General features: G+C 41.4%; 2 protein-coding genes and 1 non-coding gene across 3 annotated transcripts in view; 1 reads left to right on the top strand and 2 right to left on the bottom strand.

Annotated features, from left to right (window-relative positions):
• Window positions 1–4,214: 4,214 nt before the first annotated feature.
• On the bottom strand, window positions 4,215–13,545 carry pdlim1 (PDZ and LIM domain 1 (elfin)). Its single transcript, XM_030071415.1, has 7 exons — window positions 13,179–13,545; window positions 11,385–11,536; window positions 10,795–10,879; window positions 9,407–9,591; window positions 7,676–7,818; window positions 6,411–6,528; window positions 4,215–4,910 (listed from the first exon to the last, which is right to left on the bottom strand). Exons 1-7 carry the CDS (start codon window positions 13,269–13,271, stop codon window positions 4,724–4,726), a joined length of 963 nt encoding a protein of 320 aa, XP_029927275.1. The 5' UTR covers window positions 13,272–13,545; the 3' UTR covers window positions 4,215–4,723.
• A 1,110-nt stretch (window positions 13,546–14,655) lies between these two features.
• Window positions 14,656–14,727, top strand: trnad-guc (transfer RNA aspartic acid (anticodon GUC)). The gene has a single exon. It is a non-coding gene; the product is annotated as a tRNA-Asp (tRNA).
• Window positions 14,728–17,121: 2,394 nt separating this feature from the next.
• Window positions 17,122–24,177, bottom strand: part of sorbs1 (sorbin and SH3 domain containing 1) — a 36,375-nt gene continuing 29,319 nt past the window's right edge. Inside the window, exons 23-26 of the mRNA XM_030070827.1 lie at window positions 23,523–23,618; window positions 22,764–22,948; window positions 21,802–21,908; window positions 17,122–20,415 (exon numbers count right to left, since the gene is read on the bottom strand). Coding sequence (XP_029926687.1) covers window positions 20,348–20,415; window positions 21,802–21,908; window positions 22,764–22,948; window positions 23,523–23,618 — 456 coding nt within the window. The 3' untranslated portion in view covers window positions 17,122–20,347. The remainder of the gene's footprint in view (window positions 20,416–21,801; window positions 21,909–22,763; window positions 22,949–23,522; window positions 23,619–24,177) is intronic.

Raw genomic sequence — 24,177 nt, forward strand, 5'->3', positions numbered from 1 at the left:
AAAGCACATTAAAAGTGAATTACTTCTTGTGTAAAGTGTGCTCGGGGTCATTCTGGTCACGACGCGCGCACCTCTCCAAAAGCGCACACGTCTCCAAAGGCGCACTCTATACTTTCTAAAAGGCAGTCACATTGTTGAGGGTTTTCACAAGAGGTGTACATATGGCATCCGGGTTGCAATTAAATGTTTTTAAGATGTTTTTCCTTTCTTAAAGAAATTTCCCTTTTTCTTTTTTTTTTCCTCCCTCGGCAGCTCTTTACCAGATTGAACAAGAGGAGGGGGGGCACATTCAATGGCTTCGCTGCTAGTTTGGGATGACAACAATCTGGTCAGCGAGTTGTTGGACTTTGATTGCCCCCCTCAAAACGTCCTTCAAACAAAAAGCTGAGGATGAAAATAAAGCCCCACCTGGTACCTCTGTTTGCTAAAATAATAATAAATAGATTTCGTTTAATAAATAAGCACAAGAGACTGTAAAGTGAAGTAGTAGAGGAAGTATTAATCAGGAGACTCGGGCAGGTATCACCTGCTCTGGAGCTTGCTCAGTTTATTGTTAAATATTGTTAAATCACTTTTCGTACCAAGTCTGCTCCGATATCTGCTATTTCCACAGCAACTGGGCGCCTATGTTTGCCTATACTTTGCATAACAAGCAGGACACTACAGCACACTGATAAAAATCAAGGAGAGAGACTGACAACTTCAAACCCACACCTGTCCATGATATCCCAATATGGATTTGGCATCAAAGATTATTTGTAAAGTGGTAATATTCAGTTTACTTTAGACTTTTCGTGCCTTTTATAACAGCAAGGCACCATCTCCTATCTCACGAGCGTATTTGTCCATTTTATTGAAAGCATATGGTTATCAGATTGTTCCCAAAACACATATTTAGACAGAAAGTTAAGGAGTGCTTTTGTGATCCTTTGTTGGCAATTGTAAATCACGTTCGAGCTCTGCCACGCTCCCCTCCTCCCGCTCATAAAAGGTCCGACATTTCTGCATATTGTTGTTGCATTTTACTGATCTTTTAATTCTCAAAAATAAGATTTAAAAATGCAGATGCAATGCGCAAATGAACTTTGGCGATGTTGGCTGTATTTTGGAGATGTGATGGCGCACAGATATAAGCCTACAATTCAGTAGAAACTGAGGTTTTTTTTATGTGAGCCATGACGAGACCCTTTGTACTATCAGGTCGGACAGCGCGTTTCACCCTTTCAAATCCTGTGTGTTGGGTGGCCCCATGCGTAATTGTCAACATCCAATTACCAGCTCATTGCGCTCTAAAGCAACAAGCAAATGTTTTATAATAAATGTGAAGCATCATCATTGCTATTTTCTGTGCTAAAGTTTAAATTTTACGGAACTAACAGAGGGCCATTTGAGTCTTGAAACAATCACAGGTGTAATTCAAGCAGCAAGAACCAAATTAATTAAACATTTTCAATGGCAATTTATGCCGAACAGCTCACCAGATAAGCGCACAATCTCCAAGCAGAGACGCACAACTGCATAGAGTTGCAGCAACAACATCATTAATTTAGAGATATGAGAATGGAATCGTTCCTCTGTGGTCTTCAGTATGTGATCCATTTGGGAGTTATTTTAGAGAGCAAATGACCAAATTACCATGGCCACTATACAACCCGTGTCAATATGGTCAGTGCGTAAAATGTTGTGGTAAGAAGCTGTGAGGATAGAAGTCTGCAAAAAATCACAAAAGCCAGTTTCAGTTGTTTGTTCTGGAAAGTGAATATGTTAAATGTGAATATTAACTTAATGGAAGGTCCGAGGGAGAAACAATGACCTTGTCCATGCCTCTCCAGTGTTAACATGGTGACGGTACTTGTGATGACATAAGTCATTGGTGTTAAAACATTTGAGTGGAAATGCATTTATTTACCAATGGTGTGCACCCAAACTCACCAGATTTTAATTTCTTAAAAAACAAAAGAAAAAAGTCTGGATTTGGTGGAAGAATTTCAATGCGCAATAAAAGTCATGTTTTGAATCAGCACAAATCAGTTCAAAACGTGGGATAATTTGGGTTTCATGTCATTGCTGTCCTTTGAATTTGTTTACGTCCGGCTCCAAAACTCTGGCTGCCATTTAACTGACAGAAATGTAAATAAAGTTCAGGGATGCCAGCTTGACAGCGTTTGGGCTCTGGACGGACGTTTTTGCATCATAAATGCATCATAAACTGACCCTGCTGCTGCTGCTGAGGTCTGACAAAGTCCCTGCAGCTGATATCACGTGCTGTCAAAACTTTGGAGCTCGCCTGTATGAACAAATTTTCTTGGTGCTATAATGGCAATAATTGGCAACTGGCAAAATTTTACTACTTGGTCAGTGTCATAAATTATTACCAGAAATAAGTCACCAAACTCTCAGTTTAAGGGCAACATTGTTCCTGAATGCTCCTCTGGTGTGATTGTTTTTAATGTAAGGCTTAATTTATTTGTGGATATGTTTTTCCTCGCCATAATGATAAAAACTATTGGGTGAAATTTGGTATCGCTTGAATTACACGGAAGGCTGTTGTGAGTGTCACGTATTGTCTATCCAAATGACACCCTATTGTACATTTGGCACCTCAATGAACTCGAATTGGACTGAATATTGTAAAGAAAACACAAAGAAAAATGAAAACAGCACTGACAAGACACACAAAGACGGAGAGAGAGAGAGAGAGAGAGAGAGAGAGAGCAGGACGCGTCGTCTGGAAGCTGATTGGCCACTTGACAGGCGCTGTTGATTCAGGCGTAGAACCAAGCAAAAAAAGATAAGATAAAGGGCTTATAAAATGACAGAGATGCGCATCAGTCCCTCACTGTCTGCTGAGCACAAGGGACAAGAGATTGGCTGCCTCTTCATCTGGGCTTCACCTGTCACAAGTAAGTGTTGGCACAAAAGCTGCGCCAGCAAGGGAGAACTCTTTCACTATATAAATATAGTGAAAGAGTTAAATTTCAATTTAAAGTCATTTATTCTAATATTGAGCCTTGAAATAAGTGAATTCCACCAATTCTACCAATAGTAAAATGACGTGTCAATATGCAAATCAGCTTGTTTCAAGACATTGCAGATGTTGTGACCCAAATTCTTTGAACAGATGAAACTGCTTTGGAAACTCCTGAACTTCTGAGTCTGAACTCAGTACTTGGCACTAAAAAATTAACTTAAAAGCTGCACTTTAATTGTTAACATGTACATTTTGCAGCGTTTTCTTACTGGAAAGCAAACCAAATAAATCAAGCGTCGTAGCCACAGTTGTGTTGACACATTACGTGTTTTATTTTGTTTTTGAGTGTCTCCACTAAGGCCGCTGCTTGATGACCAGCCGTGTTTGTCGTTGCACAGGATGTCTCCCAAACTACCGTGCGTCTCCTCCGAAGTGCGCGTCACCAGCCCCGCGGTGACGCTCGGTGGATTTTCTCCAACTGTCCGCAACGTCGTGACCGACAAGTCAGAGAACTGCACTGATCATCAGTGCCGAAACACACAGACTCACGGCGCAGCGAGAGGCTCCTCTGAGAAACTCACAAAACACAAAACAAGATGCGAAGCGTCCGGACAGAAGGGGAGACGCAGAATGAAGGCGAACGACAGGGAGCGCCACCGGATGCATAACCTGAACTCTGCGCTGGACGCGCTGAGGAGCATCCTGCCCGCGCTGCCGGACGACGCGAAGCTGACCAAGATCGAGACCCTGCGCTTCGCCCACAACTACATCTGGGCGCTGACCGAGACACTGCGCATGAGCGAGCAGCACGGGCACGGCGCGGACCACCTGGGCGGCGCAACAAGCGTCTCATCCTCCGACTGGAACTCCGCATCACCTGCATCCTCTTGCCCACCTGCAGCGTCCCTCAACCCGAGCATCTCCTACAGATATGCTGAGGAAGTGAACTGTAAGATGTTTGCAAGGGAGAAATCCAACATTTTCCCCGTTGCCTTTTACTTGTCAGTGAATGAGTGGTGAAAATGATCTCAGACATGCTTCACTACCAACCTTTTATAGAATATCTCTTTCCAAGAAGCCCCCTTCCTTGTAAAATGTAAAATACCAACACTTTACAGCACTTAAGGCAAGCTTATAGTAATGATATATGATTTCATAAACATGTTGCACTTATTTGTATGACAATCTCACAACCATTGGTTTTTACTGAAAAGGCCACAAAGCACAAGCAATAATCTGCAAAGACAAGAGAAGATGGTTGTTTTGAGCTAAAATATTTATTTGGCAATGATGTGTATTTTTGTTTTTGAGCTATTTTTCTGAATAAGAGTAGGCCTATGTATTCAGCAAATAGAAAACACAGGGTTAGTTTCGGGGGTTATAATGGCCAAGTTTCCCATTCTGTGCATGATACAAAAGAACATAATAAACATGTACAAAGACAAATACATTATGGAAATACAGCGGCTGTGTCTTGCAGTGGACTCAATGTTGGGGAACAAATATTTTTTTAAATAGAGCGACTGTTTCGCCACCTCACATTCACTGGTTTTCCTTTCTTAAATGCCAAATGTGCAAATCATCAGAGTCAAAATATGTAGTACTTTACTGTAAGTGACTGTTTTGACGTGTAATGAAAGACGAGACCATTTCATAGTCTTCTAGGAGTGGTGTGAGCTAAACGGCGTCCCGTCTCATTTGTTCTGGTGTCCCATAGTGCCGTGGGGTCCGAGGCTGCGCTCGGGGAGCAGTCTACTTGGGGAAGACAGCGACCACGTCGTAGCCCTCGGGTGGGGTCACTCGCTCGCGTGCGTGCTTCTCGCAATAAATCTGGTCCTCCACAAAGAAATGTCCCTTCTGTTTGAGGTTGACCTCGCAGTCTGCGCAGGTGTAGCACTCGGGGTGACGGAACTTGTCCCGCAGCTTCACCACCATCCCCCTAAAACAGCGATATACACACATCACATTAATGCTGACACACACTTTTCAAAACACAGTACTCAAGTCAGGTGCTAGTTTCTTGGCTGGATGTAAAAATAAGTACATTAAACGAATATTCCAACGTTTTGGGCAAAATACCTGTTTTTCCGCCTTCCCCAGACTTAGACCAGACGTTCGATCCATTTCCAACTCTATACATCCAGTGGTTCGGTTCCTTGGGTTGGGGAGCATTTTGTGTTAGCTTAGCATAATGACTTGAAGTCTATGGGAGTCATTAGCCTAGTTCTGTCAAACTGAAAAAAAAAAAAAAAAACTTTTGAACAGCTTTAGAGTTGCTGTAAGGTTTATTTTTTTCACTTTGACAGAACTAGGCTAACGACTCCCATAGACATCAAGCCTTTATACAAGGTAACACAATATGCTACCCATAGAAATTGAACCACTGAACGTACAGAGGTGGACATGGATCGAACGTCTTGTCTCAGTCTGGGGAAGACAGGTAAAGGGGATTTCGCTCAAAACTTTAAAGTATTCCTTTAAATGTATCGTCAGGGCTATTTGGATTGGGCGATAGTTTTTTCCATGTGTTTTTGTGCAATTCTCAAAATGATGAACATGTTTTCTCAACAATCAGGTTTTATCTTCCAGAATTTAAGTGTCAGAGAATAAGATTCACTGCTATGCTGCATAATATGTCACTAAATTAAAGAATGCATTTCGAAAACTGAAATAACTGCAAGGTATGTTTCATCAGACAGAAACAAAGCAGGCATTTTTTTGGACATACTACCCTACATTCATCTCAGAGGTACTAAGAGTTTTTGGATGCAAAACTGTCCGCTATGCGATTGTTAAATTAAAACCCCCCGACAACCTGACTCGGGGGTTAAATGGGACACTCGGTTGGGAACCGGAACCCAGAATTTTTTTTTGTCTGGCCTAATGTAAACAACTATTAGCCAAAACCACACAGTGCATCTTTAAATAAATAAATGAATAACAGTAAGCAGATAAAAATAAAGTCTCAGCGAGACTGTGGGGAAAAAAAAACACCTCCTCCTAGTGGGTGATTAGGCTTTTATATGAATTCAAATTAAACTGTTTTGTCCAATCCAGTGTCTTGAAATGTTTATAGGCTAATCAATTCTGAAATTTATGGACAAAATGGAGCTGAGGAACAGTTTTGGTTAATGATCACTTTAAGCAAAAACATCCAATAAAACTAAATTATGAGGCCAAGCAGGAAATCCGAGCTGCGGCTTCATTTAGCTGAACTCAACCACAAGGAGGAGACAGAGTCCGAGAGGAGAGACAAACCACCTCGGGGCTCTTTTCTGTGTTGCATCACAACATTGTGTCACCGTGTGGAAATGTGCCAAGTGTTACAAAACTGAGCGCCATAAACACCGACGTATCACCTTCAAATCGCCCCGAGGGGACAAGCGAACACACACGTTTGTCTTGAAAACAGAACAACGAGGAGTCCTGCGGCACTTACACAATCCCTGATCCACATTTGTCACATATGGACAGCTTCTCCGTGTTCCCCACCGACGAGCCGATCTTTGTCGTGGGAGCTCTCACGCTCCTGAACCCCGACGGCTTGTCAGAGTCACCTGCAGGCAGGAAGACACATGTCAAAATGTCACTGCTTTCTCTTTTGTAGCTTCATGGCCTCTGTATACCAGAGTGAAGTCTACATTACAGCTGTTTTTCTCTCTCTCTCTCTCTCTCTCTCTCTCTCTCTCTCTCACACACACACACACACACACACACACACACACACACACAGTCTTTACTTCAGCAGTTAACAAATGCTTTCTATTTGTTATTTTCATCAATCCTTAATTAGATCACCATTGTCTTGGATTTTTCTGTTTCATTTAATTTCATTCATTCATTCATTCATGCCATTTCATTCTGTTTCATTCCAGCTGATTATTCCACATTCTTTCTGATACTTTATCGATAGCGTGATATCAAACTAGGTATCATTTGGGATTTCAGACACTGTAATATTGTGATATGCCGTACGTGAGGTCCTTTCCTGGTCTTAAAAGCTGCATTACAGAAAAGAAATTCAATTTTCTGAACATATTGGACTGTCCTAGCTCCTAGCTGATTTATTATTTGTGTGCACCTGCTTGGTCATCACATCCACATGACTCATGATTATTTAGCAAAAGTCTTATGTGTAAATATCTTATGAAAGCGCCAACAGTCATTCCTACAATATCGATATCCAGGTATTTGGTCAAAGACATTGTGGTATTTGATTTTGTCCATATGGCCCAGCCCTGGTGCTCCATATATGTGGAACAAAAGACCCTAAAACTGAACTCTCTGCGACCACTGAGGCTGTTCGAAAGCCTTATTTCTGATCTTGTTTTATTTGACGGGAACTGCTTTTGATCATACTATGCTTTTGACTGTTTTTTAATCTTATACTTTTATATTAATTTCTCTATTTAATGTAATTTTAATTTAATGTACCCATTTATTCTGTTCGTTTAACCTTTGACACATTTCTCGACACAATTGTAAACAAGGACACCTCCTCATTGGTATTTTCAGGTAAAATAAAAGTCTAATTATTCCTTTACTGTTTAAATGCAAATTATAAATCCTTAATTGGAGTGGGGAGTTAAAATAAAGTGTAACCAAACACAGGAAAATGGTTATCTAATTAAAGCTGGATAATATGTCCCAAAACCTGACAAAAACACTGCCTTTTGAGAGAGACGTGAAAGCCGGGCTCAGCACCTGTTTCCAGAATCTCCTGCAGGACTTTGAAGGAGGCCGACTGTCTGGGAGGCTCGTCGGACTCCTGGTTCTCCTGCAGCATCTTGTAGACCTCCGAGTCTGCAGCGAGCGGCGGCCGTCTGCCCGACTTGGACTGATCTTGTCTGTGAAAACAAGTGGGTCTGTTTCAGTACAACACATCAAAGCACATTCATTCGTCACTTCACTGTATGAACGAATGTTTAAGGTGAGTGGAAAACGTGTGTGCTTTCGCCTCAACAATGTATCTGTACATACCACTGACATAACCCAACATAACTGATGTACCTGTAAATGTATTGTAATGAGCCTAAACTTAACATGAAGCCAATATGAAATATTCTAACACAGTATTTTTCTGAGCTCTTGCACTTTTCTCGGTCTCTTGTCTATTCTGAGCCAGACCCAGTCGGTGTCTCAGAGTCTGTCTCATGACTCTTTGTGGATAGAATAAAGGTGTGATGTGTGATGGTTCAATTACCCCATGCTTCGGTTTCAATCATTGTTTGCCTTGGAAAAACTGAACTGATAGAATTCAAGAGCTTTCTTTAGGATTTAAGCCACACAATGACAACTCAACAGAAAAAGATGAACGGGCCTTCTGTGAAACAGCGACATTTTGTATGTGGCTCATGTCAGTTACCAGGACTTAAGTTACTGTAACAGCATGCAACCATCGGAGGTGGAAATCACTAATTACATTTACTCATCTTACTGTAATTGAGCAGCTGTTTTGTGTACTTGTACTTTCTGAGAATTTTTTTTGTCAGTAATTTTACTTAAGTTACTTTTTTTTTTTTTTTTTTTTTTAGATTTTTTTTAGTTTTGTCCTTCACTGCATTTTAAATCAGATCCATCACATACAACAATTGGTCACTGACTGATTGTGGAACATTTCACAATAAAAGCTCAGTCAGCAGAGAGGAGAAGAGGAATCTGCTTCTACCTTTTTTTTTTTTTGTCATTTCCACATTATTTCACAATAAAAGCTTCACAATGAAAAACCGCAGGTGATCGATGGGAGCAAGGGCCATTTAGACTCAAATGGCAAAAATGTGGCAAATAGCAGGAAAAAAAAAATCAACACCTTGAGAACCATGTAGACTCAGGCATCATATTATGTGCTTATTCCACATGTGTCATTTGAATCAACACTTGGCAATTTTGCAGAAAGCACCTTTAAAAGCATGTACTTTGCAGCATGTTTTCTCCTCCTTTTCTAACTGCATGGAAAAGATCACAGCTAACACAGTTACTGTTTGAAAAAGTAAATCAGTCACTTTTACTGCTGGGACATTTTGAATGGGGCACTTTTTACTTTTACTGCAACAGATTTTTACAGCAGAAATTCTACTTCTACTGCAGCAAAATATCAGCAAAGTAAAAGCACTTCTCCTTGAGCAGCAGTTTGCAGTACTCTTTCCAACACTGGTAATCATCCACATACTTTCTGTTGATCCTTTGAGTTTTATTTTTACATTTGGATGTTTGCTGTTATTGTGTGTTTTCCTCTTTCGGCCTGCTGCACTTTTTAATGACTGGCGGATGACGGCCGCACCCGGTTTTGTCATCTAAAGGTGTGTGGTTACTATCAGAGAGGAAACAGCTGATAGACGTGTCGGTGTGGGGTTAACCATTTAGTGTCCAGGTTGGATTTTCAACAGCTGTGACAGCTCTGGTCTCGCTCTCGACTTGAAGTTTTTGAAAACTTACGCGCTGCCGGGCTCGTTGGCTGCTGCCACGGTTTTGGCGCCGTCCACAGCGGAGTTGAAGTTCTTGATGTTCTCTGAGGAGTAGAGACCGGCGGGGTTGTTGTACTGGCTGGTCACCACCTTGGAGCCTGCGGGACTGAAGGGCAGAGCGCTCCTGTTGTGGGCGGAGCCTATGTGTTTGACCTCCTGTCAATCAAGACAAAAAACTTATGTTAAAGCTCTGTGTGTGGAAACATGCACTTGGGGAATCTGCTGTTTAATTTGTGCAATAAAAAAACTCACTGACTGGAACATGCAAACACATGTTGCACACACAACCACTGATGCCTTCAGATGAACTCTTACTTTGAAGTTTTCTGAACAGCCAAATGTGCTTTTGCTTCCATAATAAGTCAAAAATACTTGGTGTACGACTGTTACATAAGATTGGAAAATAACCAACCTCCATTTTTTTAAATTTTTGTTTTTAACTATTAATGCACACCATGTTGCATAAAATGTACACCCTTTTACTAATGAGATTTGGAAGCATCACTTCAAACAGTCCTATTTGCTTCTTCATCTGAAGGCTTCAACTGCTGCCTGTAGTTAGATGCATGAAAACAAACAAAAGTAGCATAAAATATAGTGGTATAATGTATGACTGTGGATTCTTCCTGAATTACAGCTGACCAGCGAGCAGCCTTTGAAGACGTCATGCCACTGGCATTTCATCAAAGTGAGCGCATAAATACCACCAAATCCAGCTCATGCTTCACAGTGGGAACATGGAAATGCCTCCAAATATAGCTCATGCTTCAAGCATCTGACATTTAAATTATAACCCAGACTCTTTGCTAGCGAGTGACAACAAAGCTAGCGGGACTGGAAATGTAACTGACATTATTTACATGGAACAATGTTATTGCAACCTCAAAGGCATGACACGATCTTTTGAGCAAATAAAATCGGTGAAGAGGCATCCAAGTGATGGACAGACAAGTGCTCTGTGTGTTATGTGTGAGCGAAATGCTTCGTTTGTGACCAGAGACGCACAGACTGGGACAAAACACACGGTTCCTACATGAATTCACACTTTGGCCTCAACTTTCCACTCAGCCGGCAGGAAGTGAGTCTTGCGTCAGCGCTTGGCTGATAAACTACCGTCTCCTAGGAGATCTCCTGTTGGGAAGTAAACAATGACTTCATCGCTGGCAATATCAAGAAAAAAACCCACAAGCCTCTGCTGGCCTGCTGGGAATGTGCTGGCTTCCAGAAAACATATGGCTACCTGTACATGGGATTTCCCATTTCTGGTTTCGCTCTAAATGAAAGAGCCGGGTGAGTCACTTTAAAGGTTTAAAGTCCTACAGTAAGTCCATCTTTGATGTTGAGTCAGCAGACACGCACCTGTGGCTCCGATGCAAGATTCATCTTGTAGGGATGCGTCTTCCCTTCCTCCGATGCAAGCGGCGACCACATTTTAGATTCTGACCTAAGAACACAGGAGGAGCAAACAAAACTTCAAGGCTATAATCATGAAAATGTGTTTAATTGCACTGTAAGACATCAAACCACAAACGCACACACTAAAAAAGACTCTTACGGTTAATCGGAGCTGGAAAATTAGTCTTGATCTTAGGATTTGCTGTCATCTTCAAACAAGAACTTTTTTTTTTTTTCCGTTTCTGTGACCAAACACATTTGCTTGAGCCTGCCTGCTGACTCTATTTCAATTCACCCGCTGCTGATATCATTAAGTTACCAGACTGTCATTATGTAATACAATGATACCACACAGGATTACAACATAGCACATCCATCTCAAATTGAGGACTACAGTAAAACCAAAAGGCGGTCTTGCCGTTCCCAAAACATGAATAAACAAAACCATGTCACTCCCAGAACAGCTGTGCTGTGGCTGAGCGGTCTCAGATTACTCAGAGTTTTTCAGGCCCGAGGCCATGCGGAGCAGACAGGCACCCGTCGCCGCCTCCTACCTGTCTATAGAGAGGACCATCTCCTCCACGCAGCCCTTGATCTTGTTCTGTGCTTGCAGGTGAGTCATGTTCTGCGTCGGCTCTCCATCAATGGCCAAAATCTGGTCTCCGATGCACAGGTTGGCCTGGGCTGCTTTGCTCCCAGGGGTGACCTGCAACATCAAACACCCAGGATTTTTAATAATAATTGACAATACATGAGTTGGAATTGTGAATTTGGATAATGAGCATCAAATATTTAACACCACAGCTGACAAAAATGTTACATACTTCATGTCTTTTTAAACATTTAACCCCAAAATCCATATCAAATATCACAATATCTTTGACCAATTAACTTTATATTGATCTTGGAACAACACTGTAGGGACTACTGGTGCTTTCATGGTATACTGACATCCAGGAGATTTATGATAACAAGTCATCAGTAATGTCTTTGGTCTAATAAGTTCAGAAAATCACATTCCTTCACCGCAGCATAACCTTTAAAGCACATCCAAAATATAAGACAATATCAACTCTCACATCACACTATAAATATCAATATACCATTATTATTATGGGAAAAAAGTCAAATAGGATATTATAACTTCTCATTCCTCCTGGATACAATCCCATGATGCTCTCAGGAACTGCAACTCGGCTCTATTGTTTATCTGTGACCTTCAAGGACCTTTATTCACGCAGGATTATTTATAGTAAACATGTGAAAGAGGCTGCTGGCAGAGTGTGGAGAGGTGTTTGTCAGTGAGCGGCTCGACCTGCCTGCAGGGGAAACACCAATCAAAGATAAACAGCAGCATGCTTCAGGCTGTGAGGGTTAAGGGTCAGTGTTTTTTTTTTTTTTTTAAATTCCTCATCACTTTTCCATGGGCGGAGTGACCGGTGCAACAACATTTATGACCAGGAACAGCAGCAGACGCTACCCTGGGCCAGGATGGCAAAGCACAAGCTGGATTTTATTGGCATGTGTCACAGACAAAGCTGCTGAATAGAGTCACTGTAAAACTCTTATCATGCTTGTAACACGGATTTGCATGGGTATATCCTAAACATCCTATCCTGTTGTGGGACTATGACCTACAAAAGCGATCAATTTAAGTCTTAAATTGTCGTGGTTCTCAAAGTGAGGTCCGAGGACACCCAGGAGTTCTGGAGACAGCCACAGCAGGTCCCCAACCAAACGAGGGATAGTATAATTTCACTTTTATCTCATTCAACTCAGCTGAGCACAGTGAGACACTACATGAGGATATAACAGCCAAAGAAAATTAGATAGTCCATTCCTCACTGCTTTCACTCTCCCCACCCACTGTGTGCATAAGTGTCTCACTTTAAAGTACACAAAATGTCACACTGTGTACACAGAGTGTCCACTTGTGTGCATGCTCACACCCAGCATCAAAACATCTCCTCACATAATAATAATAATTAACTTTATTGATGGAGGGGGGTTTCCCTGATCAAAAGGCGTCCTTGGCTTAATCTGTATTTATTCTGAAGGCTCTTTCTTGATGTAAAAACACTGGAAAACTAACTCCCGATTGCTTCTGGCTGTGAGAATATTTTCGTAAGGGACTGGGATGAACCGATTCTCGGCAACGGCAGCAACATACCGAAAACTACAAGCCTAAGTGATACCGCTTCATGTTCCGCGGTTAAAAAGATGTTTTGTTCTCGAAAGGAAACAAAGAAAGGTTACAGTGTCGCAATCGTGGGACAGGGCCTGGTGTGGTTACAGTAGACCACAATGTAACCGATTTAAAAGAGAAATAAATAAATAAATGAACTTACCCGGGAAATAGTCAGCGGCTGCTCGAAGTCTTTCCCCCCGACCAGCCGGAACCCCCAAGGCCCGGGACCCTGCATCGCTACCCGGACAGGCATGCTGCTGGTTTTCGCAGGACGGGACCGTGTGTGTGTAGGCTATGTGTGTGTGTATGTATGTGTGTATTTTCGTGTGTTAGAAGATCTTCTGTCTTACAGCGGCCCGCTCACTTCCTACCGCAGATGACATGTGCTGTGATCGATAGTCGAAAGTTTCGCTGAGGTTAATACAGCATGAGGAGGAGGAGGAGGAGGAGGAGGAGGAGAGTCCTGCGGCTCCGCTCGGACGAACAGACTCACAAGTTTACACGCTGATAAGAAGCGCAGGCAAAAGATCGTGTATTGGTAAGAGGAATCACTCCACAGGCTGCTGCTGCTGCTGCTGCTGGTGGGCAGGGGCAAAAGAAGGCGTGTTTTTCAGTCTAGCTTGACTGAATTGACTTAAAAGGAAAAAATACAAATACATAGGCCTAAATTACAGTTCACGATTGAAGTTTATATAATTCGGCTTAACTTGGATAGGAGGCTTAAAGGAGCACGAGTCAAATGAGTAAAGGATTAAGAATAAAGGGGTGAGTGCTAAAAGAACAAGGGCAATAAAGAGGTTAGAGTCACAGGGATGAGATGACTAACATTTGACATTACTGAGCTTAGGGTTAAATGAATAAAGGCCAAAACGGCAAAGGTTAAGGAAAGGAAAATGATAAATGGGTGGGCACAACTTTACATATTATATGTCCTTATATATGTGTTGGCTAGTGTAGAGTGCAGGAACTAGGCAAATCAGTTTCTCATCTATTTTAAAAAAGAGTATTTTCCACCTTTCCTACCTTCAATGGATGCCTCCATGTACTGTGGACTGAATGAAGGTTGGATGGCTTCACCTTTTCATCCATCAAAATGCAGACCAGTTTTGTCCCAGACACTGGCTCAGTCCATTTCTTACAATAGGGGCCCACAAGACTTCAGTCTGGGTGACCCTAAAGGGTTTTGTTTGTGGCATAAACACATCAGAATATTACACACTACATCTTAGTAACCTAAAAGTTGAGAACCTACACGAACACACCATTCACTTTCTTTATGTCATGGCCTACTTCTTATTATGTCTTTCTTGGTATTTTGCCGTTATTAGACAAATGAGTTGAGATAAACAGAGAAAAAAAGTCCCAAAAGTGAAGAATAAATTACTTTTCTCCAAAAAACAAAACAAAACAAAATAAAACAAAACAGAAAACAAATAAACAGCTAAGCTTAAAAACAGATTGTAGCCAAGTGTGATCATGGTACTATTAGTTCATAAGTAGCCTACTAAAACGTATTTAATGAAACTAAGAAATAGACCTTTTACTTTGTACTTTTTTCTGAAACAAGGTATCTGAAACTTTTTTGTATTGATTTGATTGTACTGATTGATTGTTTGTATCATTACAAAAAGTTTGTCTCCTCGTTAGTATAGTGGTTAGTATCCCCGCCTGTCACGCGGGAGACCGGGGTTCAATTCCCCGACGGGGAGAAAAAGCATTTTCTTACAATTTCGTTGTGTCTTGTATGCAATGACAATGAAGGAATTCTAATTCTAATTCTAAATGTAATTCTAATTGAAATTCTAATTCTAATAGGCCACAGAGGGCAGATCTGGTTCATTTTTGAGAGCTGCAGAGTGGTGCCTCTTTCCTCTTACCCCCTCTCAGGCCAGCGCCAGTGTTTGTCTTCGGGATGTAGGCCTGCCGGTACGTCACCGTATTATATGCAAGCTTACCATTTATGGTAGAGCCAAATCCCAGGATGTGGAATGTGCCGCTCCCAAAACTTGAATTCCTGCCAGGGAATCGCTGCTGGAAAGTGGAGGAGAAACAGCAGCCGGCAGACTCACTCAGACACGTCCTTTCTTGTGGCCTTCTCAGTCGTGTGTGTTCATAACTCGCCTCCAGGCCTCCTGGCGATAGATAGTCTCCCTCCATCACAGACTCCTTACAAAGGGGAATGTGCTGTTCCGGGCAGATGAGGTCAAATAAAGCAGTGAAAAGTACTTTTACTGCCAAAAAAAAACAAACAAAAAAAAAAACAGCTACTGACTGTGTGGCAGCATATTTGTCAGGTTTCCTCAGCAGCCTAATGTGTTTCTGCCTTTGTAACAAATCTGTGGTTGTAGGCATGCCTTCATAGACCTGCCAGTTATTGTTACTGTTATTTTTTGTTTATTCAAACACATTACAGGAACAAGAAAAGCTCAATTTCTGCATTTCTGTGAAACCGGTTCCCCACAGGCTGGGCTGTGGTCTACAGGAAACAGAGGGGTCAGGGGTTATGTTCGCTTGATTTCTTTTTCTTGTTCTGCTACTTCCAAAAAGAGATAAACTGCATGACTTCTGTCGTCAGATTTCACAATCCACAAGCCGCTTCTCAGCCAGCCCAGACAGACTACCAGCTCCACCTTTGGCTTGGTGCACGGGTACATTTGCAACTGCTCATAACTTCAAGTGTTGCACAATTATGTGCAGTTAATGTGAGTGCAGGACAGATCACAGGCTCATAGCCTTCAGAAAACACACCTGACATGAACATTTTGCATTGCAAAAAATATTAAGTTACAGTCCAACCAGGCCTGCAAGAGTTCATACAGGTGGCATTTACTGCTTCCAGTACTAATAGGCAAATGTTGTTTAATCCAATGTAAAGGCACACCATGCAAACTGAAGGTGGTTTATAGGAATACTCCAACGTTTTGGGCAAAGTAATTTAATTTAACTTTAATTCCAAGATGTTTATTTCAAATAAATAAATAAGACTGCTTCAGAGTTGCTGTAAGGTTTACTGTTTCAACTTTGATGAAGCCCGGCTAACGACTCCCATAGTCTTCAAGTCTTTATGCTAAGCTAACACAAAATACAGTCCACAACAACCGAACCACTGGACGTCCAGAGGTGAAAAAGGTACTGAACATCTTGTCTCAGTCTGGAGAAGTCAGAAAAAAAAGTTATTTTGCCCCATAAATTTGGAGTATTCCTTTAAAGTGAGGACCATTTTCACTCAAGTGACAAAAAACATGGAATAAACAGAACGTATCAGAGTCAGGATGACAACAAGAAACATGAATTTTCTTTCTTTTTGTCTTCTTCTTTTTCAAAATGGCTAAATGTTCTCATTTCAACGGACCCTCTGTAAGTTTGAATGGTGCACCTTTAACCAGACTTTAGCATATAATCCACTCCTCTTTATAATCTGCACCAGAAATCAAAACAGGTCATACCTCCAACTGGTTTATATAGTTTATTAAATATTGCATAATACTGAAGTCACAGCAGTGTATAGTATCATCTTTATTTTAATATTGTCAATGTAACAGCACTGCAAATTGAAGCAAACAAACCAAAACCTGTTGCAGGTTGTGCGTCTCGTCAAAAACTAATCCATTCTCATGATTATTAATCATTAATTTGAAGCATCGTGTCACACTTTAGGTACTTGCACAGTAACGGACAAGTTCTTAGTAAATGTTCTCCCATCACAGAGACTAGGACTATGGGAAAACAAACGGTAATATTAAATAGATCATGGGATACATTTCAGTGATAATCCAAAAAAAAAAAAAAAAAAAGTAAATGAAAATGAGGCACAATTTTGCATCTAACATAAGGCATTATGATCGTCACAAATGGCAGCGTAATGTTCGAATGCGTCAAACTTCCTGTGCTCAGTAATTCTTCCCTCTGTGCTTTTCCAAAAATCCTTCAGGTAAATAAAGTGGTGCAACTGATGAGAGAGCTTCATTAGATTTTCCCTATCACTTGCAATCTATTCTTTTATTTTACATATTTACAGTCTTTGTTGTGCCATGCCACTCGATAATCTGCATTCATGATGAAAGGTCTGACATTTTTTTTTTTTTTTTTTTACATATTATGTGTACACTGCACCACATTCATATATTCATACATTCATACATCCTGTGATTTTTGTTTTTATGGAGCGCAATATCACATAAGCATTCTGTAGAGAGCTGTTGTGTTAAGAGGTGACTAAATGAGTGATTTTTTTTTTGTTGTTTTTTTGTGTGTCAAAGTCCTTTATATAGTCTGTGAGGCGGCAGCACACACACCTCTCTACAAATTCATGTCTTTCTGTTGGGAAAGAAAAGGCATCAAAGAACAAGCCATTAGCATGGGAAACAGCCTGCAGCTCAACCAACCAACCAACCAACCAATCAGCACATTCATGAGAAGCTGGATTCACACAGGAATGAAAAAAAAAATGTTGTTTTAGCCAGAAGTGGAAAACAAAAGTCATGCTTTTGCGGTGTAATAAAATACCTGACAGTCGTATCAGTGCTACACAGGCGAACCCACAGTGCGGTGTATTAGTGTTTTTTTTTTTTTTTTATCTGACTGAGAAAACACCCCCCCGCCCTCCTCTACTCCCGCTGGGTGACGGCAAAATTGTCAGTGCTGATCTCACCGCAGTGAGAGACATCCTATCTGTTTCCACAACAAACGGCAGAGAGGATGAAACACCAACCGCGGCTGCAGTGCATTCTCTAAACTAAACTTAATAAATCACTTAAGTGGCAGCCACGTAACAGCTTCAAACCATATCCCAGTCAGGTCCATGTTTATCATCACTGCACGGCTGCGGCTTGCACATTCAAGACGGAGGAAATGAAAAGATACACCTGGCATACTCTTATTAGATCTAGTGGCTGTGAGACGCATCGGTGCTTTCTCTTTAAATTCATCACAGTACATTTTAATTTCTGTGTACTTAGCAACTCTAAAGAATTATATTATAAAGGTAGGGCCTAATGATAGTCCTGCAGTGCAAAATAAGCTTCTACCTTTTGATTAGACAAGTATGGATAGGGAGAAAATGCAGATTGTGTCTTAGGATCAGACAGTTTTGCAGGTAACTCCTAGTTTTTGTGGTGATCTGCTCGCAGCGCCAGGTAGATTAACCGTGTCCAGACGTGACGGTGAAGTTGGTGGTGTTTGACTTTTAAACGCCTTCTTGTGATGTTTCTGGATTGCTCCGTGTGGCAAATCTCAGCCGAGCAGGTTAAAACAGGCACTAAGAGTTATTTGCAAGTGATATTTGACAGCTCCGCTTTGAGGGGGTTGGGGACGGATGATGTGTGCAACACGGCGGTCGATGGCGACGAGGAATTCAATGGAAACAAAGGCCAAAAAAAAAAAAAAAAAAAGTATCATCTTTTCCATCTGCACTGTTTGGAGGATCTACTCTGACATATGGAGGCCGTTACAGAAGCTGATGATGCTTGAGATGTGGGAGCTCTTGTTCTCGCAGGAAGACGGCCCTGATGCTTTGATACCGACGTTCAAAGCAATCTTTCCTCAGGGAGCTGTTGTGGCTCGAGGACCAGACTGTTAACCCTGTGATGACTCTGGCTTCTCTTACGCTAAACATACAAATATTGAAGCATCGGTTTATAGTGTTTCATGCTCTGCACTGATTTCGTTGCTCGCTTAGATTTCATAATGCATGCTGTACTAATGCTGACCTACTACCTTGTTGAATCATTCCGGTAACTGCATCACCTAGGTTGTGCACTTTACATATGAAAGTATTGAAAATAGCCACATTTGGAAGGCCTCTGTAAGGTTTCTGTACACATTTACATGGCTACAACACATAATGTCATCGAGGGCACGGTTAAAAATCTCAATATGCTCTTTAAAAAAGTATGATCACTTACTAAGACACCCTGTCAGCTCCTCTACTTAAAAGATGCGATCGATTTTGCGTCGTGATTGATTCAATCGGTGATTATCTTGTGAGGTGGAATCTCCCTAAATGACCAAACAGGAAGTTAAGTGCTACCACGCCTGTCCTGTGGCTGCGCCGGAGCCAGGCTCGCTAAAGGCAAGCTGTCTGCCACCAGCTACCTTACAGGCATCAAACAGCTTAGATTACTTTGATTTTTCAAACAAGAGGTACGACATACAAGAGGGCACTTTTTTTTTTCTCTTTAAAACAGAGGTGTAGAGGATTGGTCTCTCACTTTTCTTAGACATAGAAAAGAATCGGTGTGTCTCATGTTTCACTTTTTACCATTTTAGTAGTTCTGTCATACACATCACTGTGTAATTGCTCTACAAACTTTAGATAAAAAAAAAGGCAAATCTCAACCGGCATCGGGTGCTTTCAGGGTTACACTGAGCTGTGAGCGCTCTGGTATTTTTCCAAAAGAAGCCAATACTATTTTCCCATTCCAAAAATGTAGAGAGCTTTATAACATTCATTACATTGAATTTCCCACGCGGGAGCAAAAATAGATCCGTCAAAACATTTTGATTTAAGAGGCTTCGTATGTAATAAGGCTACGGCTTAAAGTCTGTGCATTTAACTACTGGAGGAGTTCACTCTAAAGATCAAGCAGGGTTTTTTTTTTTTCCAATTTAAACCAAGATATATAGTTTGCTGGACGCTTTTCAAGAATGAACCATCACTTTTAGTGTAATATATGTGCGGTATGTTCATCCACACACATAGATCTTTGTGTTTCTTTGGGGAAAAATAAACTGCTAAGGGGGTTAAGATTTCCTTCAATCATCATTATCCTACTTAGCTGATAATGAAAAACACCTCTGGTCCTGGAAGGTAGCTCTTGACAAACAGCTCCAATCTCACGTCACACAAATACATTTTTTTTTCAATACCCCAAATCCAGTTCAGGTTGCAAGATCCACTCTTTGATCCATACACTGCTCTGCTGCTGACCTCCGACGTGAGGCGCTACGTAAACACTGGTATAAATCACACTGACAAAATGAGGCGATTACATGTACAATGAAAGCAACTGACATTTTGCGAGAGTTTTTTTTTTTTTTTTGAACAAAGACACTCTCTGCTTTGGGAGACGGATGAATTCTCGCCAAGAGGTGTGTGAAATGTGGTCAAGGTGAACACCAGATACTGAGGTTTGGGCAGTGAGTCAACAGCTGTCTCCGTCTCCGCCTCGTGCACTCGGACATACCTCAGACCAAACCGATCACTTTCCCAGACAAATGGATCCACCTGGCTAAAATGGCTATTCTAACCAACAGTCATGCGTGATAGTAATGACTTCCCAAGCTCAACAGGCACCCGAGTGTTACAGCCAGATCGCAAAGCCTCGCACTTTACAGTTTCACCTCCTTCACGTAATTCCCTGGGAAAGTCCCGAACTGTTTCGTCCTCTTCGAGGTTCCTGTAGGGCAAAGAGAAACACAATTCTAGATCAGGCACCAGAAAGCAAAAGTACTTTGTCTTCCCTTAAATGATAAGCTTGGCATGTTTCCACCCAGCCTGTATTACAGTCTTGATTCCCGTAATTGATTTCATTTCATTTACTGGTTTACTTAAAGGCAGACTATGCAGTTTCAAAGGAAAGAGTGTCTCACTTTGTTATGGTGTGGTACTCATTTCTTAAAGTCTTTTACCCCATCGTAACCCAAAATAAAAGGGCATTTTTTTATTTTATTTATGTTTTTGTGTACATTTCACATCAACACATTAGATTCAAGACAGACATTTTAAAGTTGTGTATTAATTCTGTTAGTTTTGGCATGAACCTCAGGGGTTTTCTCCTTCCTCAGCCTCATCCTTAACACGAGTAAACAGAGCGCTGCACAGTCTGCCTTTAAAACAGGGACAGCCCACAATAAATGTATTGCACAATGCTAATTTCCATCTGTTGTCCCTGGAGTGTCTCTACAATGCAGATATAGCAATAAAGAAAATGATAATTCCACGTGACACTGATGAATACACCTGTAGGACAGCTGTGTGAGAGGCATTATCAGACCTTAATGACACCAGGGCTGTCTGTCAGTCTTTTTTTTAACACTCTCTAATATTTGTAGGGATAGTCTTCCCCTGTTTGGCTGCTGCAGCTGAAAAAGCAGCTCACAGCCTCACCGCCAGCTTTAGTGACGAGAAACTAACAACTTTGCAGCTTTTCTCGTCGTTTTCAGCCTCTCAAAAACTACTCATGTCCTTTTTGAGGACAGAAAACCAGTAGTGCAGTCAAAAATGCGTTGAAATTAGTTGAAGACCATGCTTTTTGCCATTTTTGAGACTACATTTCCTGTGTTTGTTGTAGTCCTCTAAGTTAATGCAACTTAAAACTTTCTGAACTGCTCTCTGTGAAAGGTTACAAATGGAATGTACTGCGGTTTTTTCATAGAAGGACATGTATGATGTTTTTTGAGAAGCCGAAAACAATGTGCTGTGTATGACTGTAATGATGGGAATCAGCATTTTAATATGTCTTAGAATAACTGGGTTGAAAAATACCGAATCTATCCTTTAAAGGCCCACAATGAACCAGCACCTCTATTTTTGCACAAAAATAAACACATTAGAACTATATTTAAAACCGTATGTGCAAGCCCTTCCTGTCACTGCGAGGAAACCCTATATGGATGGATGTGGCACAGCGACGATGGCTGTACTTCTGCGTGAGCCCTGAACATGCACATTGCACCCGCGTAAGCCTGTCCTGTCATTCTGACGAAACCCTATATGGATGGATGTGACACAGCGAGTATGACTGTATCTTCGAGGAATCTGCGCGGAGGCCCGCGGCACATACCAACAAACCAGCCGTCATCGCACTTCTCCATGACGCTGACGAGATCTCCCTCCTGCAGCTCCAGCTCATCCTCGTTCTGTGGCACGTAACTGTACAAGGCCTGGAAGCTGGAGCGGGACATGGCGGTGGCGTTCAGAGACAGGAGGACAAAGCAAAATGGCAAAAGATACAAATTAACTAAGAAGATACTGGACTGTGAAATCAGTAAATAAATAAAGGAGGTATCACCACTTCTGACTGAGATGACTAATTGCCAGGGGTGTAAATATTTGGCTTCACAGGGATTCAGTTCAATTCATGATTCACTAGTTGGTGAAAATATTTTTTTTGGAGTGATTCAATTCAATTTGAGTTTGTAAACCAAAATCCTATAATTTAATTCAATGCTTTACATGCATATAAACGAACACATGCAATAACACAAGTCTACCCTTTTACCTCTGAAATTTGAAAGAACAACAGCATGAACATGAACAACTGACACAAAAGTTATAATTCATAGTAATTCTGTTAGATTAAAACCACATTAGGTTTTTTTTTGTTTAAGAATTGTGATTTCTTTGATTCAAAGCATGCCAAATCAATTCATTAATTTTATTTCTGTCTTTCTGCAGAATAAATTGTTATATGAGGAACAGACCTTACTACAGCAAAAAAAAAACCAAAAAAAAAAAAAAATTACTTGCTAAACTCATGATTTCCCACAAAAAAGAAATCACGTCATCCTAAGTGGAGCGTCTAGGCACTTGAAGTGTTGGACTGCATGAGAACAGAGTTCCTGGCAGTAAATTTATGGTTTTCTCTTATCAGTTTGGACCTCGTTCAGTTACAGTTGTTGTAAAAAATAATTAATGCTGATGTTAAACTGGGTGATGCAGATACTAGCAAAGTCTGTGGGGCCTGTGGATCTACACACAGATGTACAGATTATGTATAGATTTGACTGGAAGGGCTTGACTTACATTCCACAGCTGAGACGGCTCGGCTCCGGGCTGCTGCTGTGGGACTGGGGTTGCTGGGAAATGATGAGAGATTGTTTACTGGGGTGGGGGGGCAGTCTGTGGACAGAGTCATGGGGGTGGGACAGGGTGCTGCAGTACCTCACCGAGGTCTCTGCTATATTCATGATCTCATTACACACCGCCTCCTAGCAGCGGCCCGCCGCAGAAAGACCGACAGCGGCCCGCCAAGAGTCCCGGGTGAGACAGGGGTGAAGTTGGGATGAAGGGTGAGGAGTTAGGCAGGAGGAGGGGGGGCAGACAGGAAGTAGGTCCAGTGAGTAGCAAGGCAGAAAAGGAAGTGATCCGTTAGAAACCAGGAAAGCCGTGAAAAGCAGAAGAGACGGTGGTGGAGCCCAGGAGAGAAGGCATGAAAAGGCAAGACACAAGAGTGAGTGCATGTAGACCGTACAGGAAACGTGAAATATTAGTTCACTTTTGATAAGCTACTGTTCAGCAGGAGCATGCAGCATCAAGATGAAGAAGAAGAAGATACAGCTTTTTTCTCATAATCGTCCTTTAACCTCACATGTCTGACATGTGGAGCAAATCTAGATGACGTGATGTGAGTTAGATGATGTACAGTAAGTCAAATGGATTTTTTTAAATGACGGGTTAAAGAGGTAAAATGATCATTATGACCTATTATCTCAGATTAATCTATGCAGACTAGCAGTTAAAGCTTCACATGTTGGCCCATTATAATGGAAACTACCACCTTACCGCGAATGAGTTAGCATTGTTGTTATCCTGGATGTCAAACAGCATGACAGGGCTTCTGGAGGTCCGGCCATGGTAGTCGATCTCATTCCTCATCAGCTGAAGGAGACAAAAAAAACCCCCAAAAAACACAACAACATATCAGCTGTGGCTCTTTCAACATAAAAATAAAAAAGAGCACTGTTTGGAGGATGCGATGTGCGTCCGACAGAATATTGTAAACATCATCGCAGTTCAGAAACAATCCAGCTACATTTCCTTTTGTTGCCAGTTTCAACCACACAGCAGCTTTTGAAACAGAAGCCAACATCTGAAGTCTTTACCGCTAATAGTGAAGGCCTTTATCCACAATAAACCTGTAATCTCAAACGGCATCCAAATAATCACACTCTTGTAGGTAACTGCTAGTAGGAAACAACATGCAACCATATGCTGAATTATTTAAAAACAAAAAAGTCTGATTTTTTTAGAGAGTAATCAAACCCCAAACCCAAACCTGACATCTAATGGTGAAACACAGGGTCCTAAACCGGCCACCTGCTATTGGCTGATCCTTGGTGTCAGGTGAGTGGCAGCTGCCCGGTTCAGTGTGCCACTTTTCACCAATAGATGTCAGGTTTTCCTCAGATTTAGGTTTGGAGTTTGGTTACTCTTTAAT

This window comes from Myripristis murdjan, chromosome 15 (genome assembly GCF_902150065.1).
Source record: "Myripristis murdjan chromosome 15, fMyrMur1.1, whole genome shotgun sequence".
Taxonomy (NCBI): Eukaryota; Metazoa; Chordata; class Actinopteri; order Holocentriformes; family Holocentridae; genus Myripristis; species Myripristis murdjan.